At 37.8% G+C, this 12450-nt stretch overlaps 1 protein-coding gene across 5 annotated transcripts in view; it reads left to right on the top strand.

Annotated features, from left to right (window-relative positions):
- Window positions 1-12450, top strand: part of FBXO15 (F-box protein 15) — a 31647-nt gene that overhangs the window by 5307 nt on the left and 13890 nt on the right. For 4 of the 5 annotated variants that reach the window (XR_003923107.1, XM_030012472.2, XM_030012473.2 and 1 more), the window contains 6 exons: window positions 39-143; window positions 3782-4024; window positions 4300-4509; window positions 6442-6571; window positions 8967-9049; window positions 10288-10433. Coding sequence is in view for 4 of the 5 variants with exons in the window: in XM_030012472.2 (XP_029868332.1) it covers window positions 39-143; window positions 3782-4024; window positions 4300-4509; window positions 6442-6571; window positions 8967-9049; window positions 10288-10433 (917 nt within the window). In the remaining variant the exon portion in view is untranslated. The remainder of the gene's footprint in view (window positions 1-38; window positions 144-3781; window positions 4025-4299; window positions 4510-6441; window positions 6572-8966; window positions 9050-10287; window positions 10434-12450) is intronic. The other variant, XM_030012474.1, reaches the window with a different exon arrangement.

Raw genomic sequence — 12450 nt, 5'->3', positions numbered from 1 at the left:
TTTGCAGGCAAGTCTAATGGTGTTTCTCTTTTTTCCAGCCTGCCATCAGAAATGCTGATAAAGATATTTTCCTATTTGGATGCTGTGTCCCTGTTGTCTGTTGGTTGTGTGAATAAGCACTTCTATCATCTGGCCAATGACAAGTAAGGAAGAGGGAAGCGTAAGTGCTAGCCTTAATCATGTTTACCTGAGTTATGAGTCTTTCTAATTTAGTTTCACTGATGCCAGAGCACTGATGCATGTACCTACTGGCAATTACTCTGCTGAAAATGTACTACATAGCTCACAGTACAATGTGTTGTATGGAATTCTAGCTGCGCGAGCCCTGTTAAGTTTAATGGGAGTTATGAGCCGAAAACTAAATACAGTGTTTTGAAATGTTGCTATTAGCATTTATTTTGTTGTAAAATTTGCATATATTTGTTTGCATTTGCATGCACCTGCACAGGCTTTTTGGTTCAGGCAATTCTTAGTGGTGTGTAGCCAGTAGCTTTGTAGAATTGTCATAGCTTTCACAGTTTTGAAGTCCTACTTATTTAGTTCTTTCATCAGGCTTTTGCAGAGGGCTTGATTTAGTCAAGTGATTCACTAGTGGGTTTTATCTGTTGCTCTTTCTGTCAAATTCTAGTGACTTCTAAATGAAAACAAAAGGGGCGAAGATAAATACTGACACATTTTTTTTTTTGTAAGTGATTGCTTATACAGAGTTCACAAATTGCTCCTACCAGTATCATGATAATTTTGGTGAAAGGATCAAGAGGAGAGACCCTGGTTGGTATGCGATAGCTAGGACATCTGGGTATCCTTTTTTTTTCCTAGGATTCTGCTGCGTTAGTGTTGTTTAGATGAGAAAATGTCTTCCTACATAGGAAGTTGCTGCATCTGGTATTCATCCCTTTCTCACTTATTTGCCAAAACTTGTACAGTGTATCAGTTAACAGTGGCATTGGCACCTTTAGAACTGATGAATTTAAAGGGAAGGCCATAATCCAGATTTATTTTTTGAGGCTGTCAGCAGGTGCATGTAGATAAAAATTGTGTAGTTGACACATATTATATATCTTAATATGCATTTTCCACTTCAGGATAGTAAGGTAGGATAAAATCACTGTGGCTGTTCAAGGGAAGCTGATTCATCTGTTTCCATCTCAACAATGTCTGTTTCCATTTTCTAATCTCGATGGAGATTACTATATGTGCACAAATGGGATTCAAGGAAGAGAGACTTTCCCTTATCTAGGAGACTGACTGGTTCAGTGGGACCAGGTCACTTCTTCCTGCTGGGTTTCCGTGGACCTTCTTGAGTCCCTGAATCTTGTGGTGAATTAACAGAAGTTTTAATTGAAGTCCCTGTGTATCTCTGTGACAAATTTGATCTTGGTTTTTAGGCAGAGTATCTTTCTGAGGATATTTCTGCTGTCCTAGATGTATAGGATGCTGTCCTTGATGCAGCAGGACCATCAGGCTTTCATTGTGATATATCTGTGCTGCCTAATGCAGTGCTTTGTCTTTGGGCTTTTCAAATAATGTCTGCGCTTTAATGGTTCCTTGGTGCTGATGTCTGCAATGTAACTGTTGAAGGCAAGGAAATGTTTCTGACCCCCCCATTCTGCACCCACATGCCACATGTGGTATTATTCCAACCTTTCTGTCATGCAGTGTGGCAAGCTCACATAGATGGTCTGTCTGAAAGCCTGAGGGTTTTGATCTCCAGCAGAAAGTGCTTGTATAAGGGGAATTGAGAAGCCAGAGCACAGGGGAAGATCTTTTTGCTTTGCCCAGATCTTTGTGCCATTGTGGTCAAGTGATGACTGACAATGGTGTGTGTCTGTTTCTGGCATTTGAATTAGCCGTAAGAGGTTGGATTGGCTTGTTGTAACAATGTCCAATAAGAGGCCTTGAGATGAATATTATACTTAACACTTTGAGGCAGAAGTGTCATGTATTCTGCTATGAAAGAGGCAAATTTGTCCTTCCCTGTTGGATGCCTTTTTCATTTGTCTGTCCTGAATTCTTCAGAAGTTGAGGATGAAAGGGCAATGATATCTCCCTAAATGCTTGTGATTCCAAGTCCCCCCCTTTTTTTGTCCTCTGCTTATGGGTCTGTGTGTTTTAAACAGCTTTGACTCAAAAAATGGCAATGGGAGATTGTACATATATCTGCAGAGCAGCAGGCTGGAAGGTTTTTGCAAAATTCCTGAGTATGTTTGCATCAGTAACAAAGAGCCTGGCTCTCAGTGTGTGAGGACTTATTCTCAGCAGCTGATGAAGTGAGAGTGGTTTTCATGGATAGAAGGCAGTGTGGGATGGATTCAGTCCTTGAATGCTTTAATGCTTTAAGGAGGGGAAAAACGCGTCACAAAGCACATTAGTGTAAATTTGCCTGGGGATAGGTGAGGACTGGTAAAGGTAATCTTGCTGATAAACAGTAGGTAATTTCTCTTGAGAATTTATTTCTGTTGCTATTAATTTTCTTTAGTGCAGTTATGTAGACTGTGTGGCTAGCACTTTAAAATTAGAAAACTTACTGGAAATGTTTATTCACAGATTGTTGTTTGAATTCTTGTAACTTCTTGTACTCAGTGTTCCCTGAACTGTCCTAGAGATACTGCGGGGGCGAAATGTGACCTCATATTTTTTTCCTCATGGGAAAGAGGTGAACCCATCATTCTGTTGCATGTTTCTTTGATCTCTTCAAAAAGACATCTCTTCCCTGAGCTTTTCAAAAGAGAGTGCAGAAGGGATTGACGTGACGATGGTACCACCACCAAACATAGGGGATTCTAATTGTCCTCCTCCACCCCACTTTCAGCTGCATCTGTGTGCGAAACTTGAGGGGTCCAGATTGTCTTTGTTTGAGTAAGAGGTATTAAAACACTTCTTCTACTAGCTGATTTTGTGTGAGGAGGATGCATCATTGTTTTGGGGTGGAATCTTCAAAAGTAACTGCTTAACCTTAATTGTTTTTCACTTAAGTCGCTGAGTATGCCCGTGCTGTTTCTGAGCTTCATCCTGGATCCTGTATTTTCAGGAAGACAGACAAGACTTACCTTTTCTTTGTTTCCTCATGATAGCTTTCTCTGATATGTACTGTTTTGTTTTGTTGTTTTTTTTTAAATCTGCTTTTGTGAGTGTCTGTGAAGGAAGTAGTAGCATAAGGGGAAAAAAGGCTTTTAAAAAACCCAAATACTCTAGTGTGCTATTGAGAGGCGTAAAACAGTGGGAAGTTCCCCATATCTGATGATCCTACTTTACAGAGCACTAGTCAAACATTTTCTGTATATGCAGTTGAGATGTTTGTCAACCCTACTGGCATATTGTAAGAATTAACTGAATAACTTTTTTTTTTCCTGTGGTAGAGCAGAAAGTTGTAAGTGGATCTCATTTGGTATGTATAATCCAGAACAAGAGATGTACTCAAAGATTCTATATTCTTTGAGATAATCTAGTAAGCCCATGAGAAATGCTGACATCTAGCATCTTTTGGTTCCTGAGCCTTCATGTTTGCGCCAGGGAAACTGACCTCAGATGAGCTGTTGGAAGGTCAAAATGGGGAAGAGTGTACAACCGTGCCTTTGCATTTTCTTGACGAGTATCTGGGAGGCTACAGTTTCTGGTATTCTGTAAAGTTAGATCAAACCCGGTTTGCTGATAATCTAGGACTTTTTATTTTCCTGCTAACATTATGCTCAGCAGTAGCTGAGACATGCATATAAGAATAATTAAGTAACTATTCTTGAAATTTATGTGGTTTTCCTCTTTATTCTGTTTTTATTTTCAGTGGAATCTGGCTGAAAATCTATTCCATTTGTTTTCAACCAAAAAGGACAATTTGGAAAATGAAGTCTGAAGAAACAGAAACAGTTTCCTTGGGCTGTGCTGCTCTACATGATAGAAAGCCTGGGTACTGGAAGAAAGAATACATCTTCAAACAAATAGCTGCTGTCAAAATGAGAGTAATGCGACTTGTTAAACCTGTAGATCCTTATACAGGTCTTCCATGTAAAAACAAAGAAGCTATGAAGTAAGCAATGCCTTGTTACAGAAGATGTTTACTCGAAAACAATGTACAGAATATTAATGGCTTTGGAAATGCTGGGGGGATATGGAAATAGAGCTATAAAATATATATCATAATGGGAACATACGATGATAGCCTATAAATGACCTAGGCTGAGAACCATAAGTAGCAGTTAGTAGAAATATAAAAATTCTGTTGGAAGCATAGTTTAAATTTTGTCACCTTGAAAATCTTTTTTTTTTAAACACCCTTCTCCCCTCTCAATTCCTAAATAACAGAGCCTCTGGCTTGAGTTGGATGATTGTTCTAAAGGACAAAAATGGAAAGGAACACTTAACAGAGAAGGCAAAGCTATCATTTAAGGACACATCTGTTACTATACTTTGGTATAGTACAAATTGGCCGTGCTTAGATAGCCTGTCAACCCTAAAACTATTTGGAGTTATACCATTGCTTCCTGACCAAAGCAGAGGTCCCAGCAAGAATGGGTGAGTTTTAACATAGGATTTTTGAGGGGGTTTTGGTGTAACTGGTTGATAATGTGTCTGTAGGAGCTGTCTGACCTTGGTTTGACTTAACAAGTTAATTCTTTCTTAGAAAGCCTCTATGTAGTATTTCTTCCAAAGCCTATGTCCTTCTCTTCATTGGTAGAGCTTTTTAGCAAGAAATAGATATAATCCAGTGAGCTATGACATTAATTCATAGGTTAATGTAGCTACTGGCATGTAAGATACAGACTGATAGGTCCTGCCTTGGAAACCTGAATCTAAGGTATAGATACAAATAAGCATGAAACAAACATGTAAATCTAGGAGAATTTAATGTGAGACATTTGGATTGGAACAGTTCATCAATGTTTGTGTGGCTACAATCAGGTAATCTATGTTAACAGCATTTATTTTTTTCTGTCTGGTAGGTGTGTATGTGAATTTAGGGACCTTGGTATTTGGCTGCTTGTACAAGTACATGCATATAAAAAAAAAAGTAGTCCACAGCACAATTTGGGATAGCAGTTGTTTTGTAACTTAAGTGTGTACAATATTTTTCTGGCATTATATTCTGAGAAAAGTTGTTTAAATTAAAAGTATGTATTTGAGGTAGGTATGTATTTGGTAGCTGTCAAGGAGTTTTCCACATCTGTGTCTTGTGTGTTGTTCTAGTATATGCAGTATCAGCTACATGCTTCTTATGCAAAGCCCCTAGCAGTAGAGCTCTGAAAAGAGAGAATTGTTGTTCACATACAAAAACCACGGTTCCTCAAGCAGAAGCGACGTATTTGCCTAAAAAAAAAAAAAATCAATCAAGAGAAGCCTTTTGTGTAAAGTCAGCTAAACGAAGTCTTGCAGTCAAATTATGTGGGAAATGTAGTTATTTTACCAAGATGATGATTCATATGTAGAAAATAGTAGAAGAAAACTTGCAGGCATTTAGTGTATTTATTTCACAGAGTCATAAGTTGTTAGAACTTGTGAATATACATGAAGGTAATGATTTCACAAATATCAGAATGTTACTCAGAATGTTAAGACTATAAGGAGCTAGTGCAGGGACTTTGGGAAAATCCCTGTATTTATACCAGCCTGATTGACTTAAAGATGGAAACGGTTGATGTCCCATCCCTGCCCCAAATCTTACTGTTCAAGGTAATGTGACAAAGTTCCTGTTGGTTGCTGTCTTCCTAGTAGTGTGTAGTGGTAGGTGATACTACTGCGATACTATTGGGAAATCTAGGAACAGTTTTGAACAGAAGAGCCTAAGTCTGTGAAGGGTTTTAGAAGGAGTTATTTCTCCATTCTGAATAGGTAATGCAAACTCCGCTTTCTGCTCTTTTTTTATGCATCATTAGCTGATAAGAACGCCTGTGAAGTATGAACTTTAGTTAAAGGGTGTTATGGAGCTAAATCACTTAACTACAGGCAAAATCTAGAAATAACTTCCTAAAAAAGGAAACCTTCCTCTAACAGAAGCTTTTAATTTATTGTATGTACAGCTTGATCCTTTCCTTGGAATTTTGCTTCTGTGGAGGAAGAATTTACCTTCTTAGTAGCTTGCTTCATACTGACAAACATTCAGTGATTCCATCTAGTACCAACATAGTATTAAGAACAAATTATAAAGTAATTCTGTGGCTATTTTGAAATATTGGGCAAGCATCTAAGTTTTTCTTCTTTTTTTAAGTAGTATATTAGGCCATCCTATGGTGGCTTTTGTTTCTTTTCTTGTTAGGCTGTTGAGATCCTGCTAGTATGCTGTAGTTGTTCAGAAGTAAAGTTTATGGCTGTGCATGCTGAATGCTTTCAAAACTGTTTTCATCATGTGCTGTTGGTCAGACTTCAGAGTTAAAAATGAAATTAGGCTGAACTCCTACATAAATAAGGACACATAGTGTTGTTGCTACATTCTGTGTGTTCTTTTCAAAGACCTCGTCGACGTTCCTTAATTGCTGAATACCATCTTGCTAACGTGACTGAAAGTAGTGTAGCACTTGGTGCTGATAAGCTTGTCCAGCTCTTCAGTCTGAAGCCAGGACTCTTAGTAGGACTTTGGAAGGTAAGATAACATTTTGTTTCAGTACTTGATTATGACTTGAAGAAACAGATCCTTTTGCTTTGTATTTTGGGATTTGGGGAGTTTTTTGGGGTTTCGGTTTTGTTTCTTTTTTTTTCATCTTCCTTTTTTTCTTTGGATTTTGAAAGATCTTATCTAAACTAACAACAAGAAAATACAGGTAGGGACAGCTAGTTGATGATTTATTGTATTCTAAAGAGCTGTCACAGGAGTATCTACTTTTCAAAAAAAATCCACCTCTAATTAAAAGAACAATTATGTATCATAGTATATTAGATACTGTACTGATCTTATTTCTATGTTCAGTTGTATTTATTTTGCAGTCTTCACATGCCAAAGTTTGATATCCTCAAGACATTTAAAATAGAATGGTTTCAGGAGGGATGTGCTTCTTCCCCTGACTCGGGCCTTGCCCTGTCCCTATCACTCAAAGTGATGAATTCTCACGAGGCAACTTTGCTAGTTGTTTCCTTTAATCTATGTCACCAGGTAGTTGTATCCTGCTCCAGCAGTAGGAATGCTGTAAACCATGCCCTTTTGGGGATATTCAATTCTTGGTATTGAGTGTCCAAGTTAAGGCGTTAGTCTCTGTAGGCTGTGTAGAGATGAATGTCTTTAGAGAGCGGGGCAGCACATCTGAAGTAGACTTCTGCTCTAAAGGAACCTGCATCTTTGCACTGAATACACTGGGACCTAGGTGTCTGCCTGAAGTTGCATACGGTTAGGTGCTATGGAAGCCTATCTCAGGTGTTCTGCTCTTGGACTGAATTCAGAAGTAGCAGCCCTTTCTTCCTCCCCCAGCCATGCTAGTGATGTAGACTTATATTATTTGGCACTGGCAAGGAACTTGCCTCAGGGAGCCTGTGAACGTTTGCTCTAAGCTGTGATCATTTCCAGCTGGAAACTCTTGCTACCTTAAATATGCACAATCACCAGAGGAATTATTTAAAACCACAGAAGGAATATTTGTTTCACTCTTACTTAAAGGTGTCCATTTCCTAGAAAACTTGAGACCGGCTGACCTGTGTGAGCCTATTACAGGTTGTCTCAATCTATGAAAATCTCTGATAAGCGAACAGCCATTTCTTTCGTATCTTCAGAAGTTTAGTAGACTGCCGTCCCTGTGGTATTGTTCCTATAGTCTTGCTAGCGGTTTACCCCTTCCCATGCTTGGAAAGAGAATTTTTTCAGCACCTGGTAGTGGTTCAATCATAATGAATTTCCACAAAGTTGTTAAGCATTGAGTGCCTCACTCTAGTGTAGTTTTCCTGCTTACTTTTCTGAACAGCTGTTCTTATGCTCTGTGTGAGCAGAGTAACATTAGGCAGTTAACTGTAGATGGGTGTAATAATCATAAATGCCACACATCTTGTTTTTTCGCACATAGCTTAGCTGTGTAACAGAAATTGTTGATGCTAGTAGTTTTGACAGCCAAGTACAGGTTATATGGGCCTTCTGGTATTTTGATAGAGAAAGACTGAGGGACTTTATGTGATTGATAAATCTCTGTCATTTTATCTTTTATAGCTGTAATTTTGCACTACAAAAGTACAGCAGTAGCTAAAAAAAAAAAAAAAGTTGGAGTAAGGGATGTCATTTTCTGTTTGGTAACCCAGAGAGATGAAAACAAAATTTGCCCACTTTTCAGGACAGTAATAGACTGCTGGCAGTGAATAATTTAGCTATTGACTTACGTGTTTGCAAATGTAAGAGTTAAGAATGCATTTTTCTTTTAAAAACCAAAAAGCTGAAATCCTAGCATTCTGTGTTCTTGAAGTAAATAGATACCTTTGGCTCTGTTTAGTTCTCTCACTGAGCTCTGAAGTGTTCTTTGAGCTACACAGGCCTATAGAAGGTATGTCTTATCATTTTCCCAGGAGTATGTAATCTGGTGAAGACATCTGGGGTTTTACTTTGAAATTCAATATTTCTGTTGAATAGCTCTGTATTCCTCACTGATGTTAGCCCTCTTTGCAAACAGTTCTTTACATATGAAAAAGCTTGATGCTTAGGTGTTTAGTAGCTGGGAGTAAGGCCTGTTTGACTCTTAGGTATCCAGTTTAAAGTGGTAAGTAGAAGCTAGAGAAGTACAATTCATGGATTGCTGCTGATAACTTTTGCCCTGGCATAGCTAGTTTCCCTCCCTTTCCCCACAACACATAAATGGTGTGATCTTTTACATGTATTCTGTACTCTAGTGAAAAACCAGTAGCAGTTACAGGGGTCCAAGTGTTAAAGCAAGCTATTATTAACATTATTACAGTAACTGGCAGAGTAATAAGCAGCAGCACTTATCTATGAATTTTAATGTTCAGGAAGACCTTGTGAAAAAATGTATTTCCAGATGAAAATAAATCTACTTTAATTAACTTTTCAGGAGAAAAATGAAATTGCTTTTGTTATGGCGAGTCTTCATTATCATCAGCTTCTTGAGAGAAGCACTTTGGGTTCTGCTACTGTGTAAGTTTTGGCTTCTCCTTTGTGGGTAGTAAAGATAACCTTTTGAATAAAGCTTTTAGTTTTACAGTTAAAATTGGCTGCTGGTAAGAGGTTTGTATTTAGGCAGTAATTAACTATTCTTGCTTAATATAAACAACAGTTATGGGTAACTATATACAAATATGGGTAACTATATACAAAGCAAAGTAGTATTTTCATACTAAAATGTTGCCATTGTTAGGCTATTAAGGAGATAATTTAGTCATACAAGTGTACTAGTGCTTGCTGTATTGGGAAAGTTAGAAATACACTGCCCATACTTTCTCCCTTTTCACAAGCAGTCTTTTCATTCCCTCTTCCTATCTGAAAGACCTAGAAAAGAGGGAGACATTTTAGGAAGTAGGAAAATAATCTCTAGCTGTGTAAGAGGGGAGAAAAAAATTCTAGTAAACTGGTAAGGTGCCTGCATTTATCTTTCAGTCCTATTGAAAAACTAGCTGGATTTCCTATGAAGTATTTGAGTATATGTGTATATTGCAGGGTATAATATAATACCTGTTCATATACTGTAAACCGTTTACAAAGATGGAGGGTTTTAGCTTTAGAGGATAACTTTGGGGACTTACTTTCCCCCCAGCCCACCCCCTCAGCTTTCTCCTCAGATACTGTTGTATCTACTGGTAGTCTTATGTACCCATTATAACTTAGTATGGCTCTTTTCACACAGAAGGTAAGACTTAACACGATCTTCCTTACTACCAATAGGATCCGATGTAGAAGCTTCTCAGTTGCCTCTGGGATTTTGGCTCTTCTGGTCATTTGTGTGCAGTAGTTTCTCTTTTAGGTTAGGCACAGGCAAAATTATTCAATAACTGGTATTGCAGAGAAGTCTGTAGCTAGTTGACTTTTATATTCGTAAGCTGATGCTTTTTTTTTTTTTTGCGTAAACAAGTCCATATTTTGGAGTTTAACAGATGTACCTTTTAAAGTTGACTGCCATATTTTCTGCCTTTGGCTAAGCTGGACAGCTGATCAGAAGTATTAGACACTGCATTAGGCAGCTTAAAAGCAGCATGGTGAACTAGAGATGTTTGATTTTCAAAAGCATTAATAGAGAAGAAAGATTGTATATTCTAATAATTTTTTCTCCTCTTATAACCTCTCCGAAGGTGATAGTCTCAGTGTAGAGCTATTTACTATATCTCTTTCTATTAAGTCATTCCCCCTTGCTTAATTCTATTATTATTATTTTTTTAAAGTCAATATGCCCTTCCACCTAATAAACCTGTCTTGGATGATGTTGACCCAGAATATGGACTGCATGACTACAGTCTACATCTTGATATGCATGGTGGAAGCTGCACCTACCTGTGTGGAACATTCAAGAGCCTCTTTTGCAGAAAAGGTATAGTTGGCGGAACAGTAATGTCTGTTTTTAAAATGATCCCTGCTGTTATGTTTTCCCTCTTATATCCAGTATCTCTGTTTTAAGGGGAGAAACTGAAATGGATTTTTAAGAGTAAGCTATCTTTTTGTCTGTTGTGTGATTTCTTTGTATCGGCATGGTGCGTTGTGTGGTGTTGTAAGCTTGCACGGTATGAAGTCTGCCTGCTATTACATTGACATAGTGTCAGGCCTGAGATATAAGTTCTGCAGATTGTCAGGATATTTTCGTTTGGTTCAGTGCTGAGTTAATAATGCAGTGGCAGAGCTTTTGGTGCAGGTTGATGTTCTTTCCACTTGTATACTGTGAGGGAGAGTGAGTTTGTCCTCATACATTTTGGAGACCTATTTCTATAGAATTCTTCTCAAGTATAATTCAGGTGCATTGACAGATTAAATATTTAAATATATTTGTAGAAGGTACTGTGAACTTTAAGATATGTAGCTTTTATTTAGGTCAACTTAAGGTTGTCTGTTTTGACATCCTTTCATTCTGTAATAAACAATTTCAGTGATTGTTTTTAACTATGCTGCTTTTTTCAGTTCTTAGCATTTCTTTTAGTGAGACATGATTGGTTATCCTTGTTGTTCATGTCAGCCCAACTTAATAATTCTACTAGGGTTTTGCAAAATAAATTGGTGATCACTCATTTGACTTTAACTTCAACACAGCCCTGCCTATAGCTACACAGCTGTCTTTCTGTCAGCAGAAACAGATTAAAATACTAAACTTAACATTAAACAATTAAAATTAAACACTCAATTAATTATTGCTCCCCAGTATTTTTCTGGTAACTACTCATGAGCCTTCTGTTGATTTCAGAAAATACTGTTTTTGATGAAGACAGTAGAGGGCACTGTTACCAGGCTTGAGTGCTTTTACAGTGTTAGAACAAATTTACCCATGACTTTTTTTTTTAAAAATTGTATTTCATTACTCCAAGAACTGTCATTTAGACTGTAGCCTTGTGCACAGTGTGCAGTGTTGTAGTCCTTTGAATGTGAAACATGTTTTCAGATTCCCGAAAAGCTCCAAGCCTGAAATGAAGGAATACTTATTAGGGTAAAACTTCTGTGAAATTCTATCCATGTAGCAATAGAAATTTTTCCTGAGGTGTTGTTCAATACAGGAGTCCTCTTTATACCTGCAAAAAAAAAATTTCTTCTGTAAATTGCCAGAGGGTTGAGTTTTTGGTCTTGTTTTGGGTTTTTTTTTTAGGTGAATGTCATGTTTTGTTTTCTAAAATGAAAATTTTATGCTCATAGCAATACAGCTATACAAGAGAAAGCAGTATTTGGCATACTTTCTTTGTTGGTATCACTTTTTTGCCACGTAGATGCTACTTATGTTAAAGATTAAGCTGATGTTTATGCAAATTGTAGCAAATGTCCAGGAGCTATAGTTGTGATGCCATCTCACTTTGCTAGTTAGAGAATCTGTTTTATGATAACGAGTGTTTTCTGAACTGTATCGGTTTTGTGTCCTTCAGCTGTGTGACAGCCGCTAGATTCTGCTCTCACAGGACATCAGCCAGCTGAAGCCATGGTTCTGCAGGCAATAAGCTTGTTTGTCATCTAGTCCCTTCCATGTACTTGCACAATAATTCCTTTTGGAAAATGCTTGATTTCCTCCATAATTTGTGTTAAAAAATGATGTAGTGAGGCAGTTTATGGCTGTCTGCTGTCACATACCTTCATAGTAATTTGTTGTTCACTTTGCTCTTTCTAGTAAACATGGTGTTTCTGAATGTGGCCAACAGTGTAGGTGTATCCAAGCTGGTTGTATTTGATGGTTTGTGCTTTGTTTTTAGGCTCTGTTCTAATGATACTCTGTCCCATTCTCTGGGAGGGCTCTGAAGCATGGAGGTCTCTGACATACTGAGAAGTCTTGCTACTTCTTAAAATTCTCTACCCAATCCAGATTTATTTTAAATTACGTATGTGACACTGCTGCAGATGGAGTGACGCGCTTCACTCGT

The sequence above is a fragment of the Aquila chrysaetos genome, chromosome 4, assembly GCF_900496995.4.
Source record: "Aquila chrysaetos chrysaetos chromosome 4, bAquChr1.4, whole genome shotgun sequence".
Taxonomy (NCBI): Eukaryota; Metazoa; Chordata; class Aves; order Accipitriformes; family Accipitridae; genus Aquila; species Aquila chrysaetos.
The sequence above is the reverse complement of the archived record's forward strand: the minus strand, read 5'-3'. Positions and strand labels throughout refer to the sequence as shown.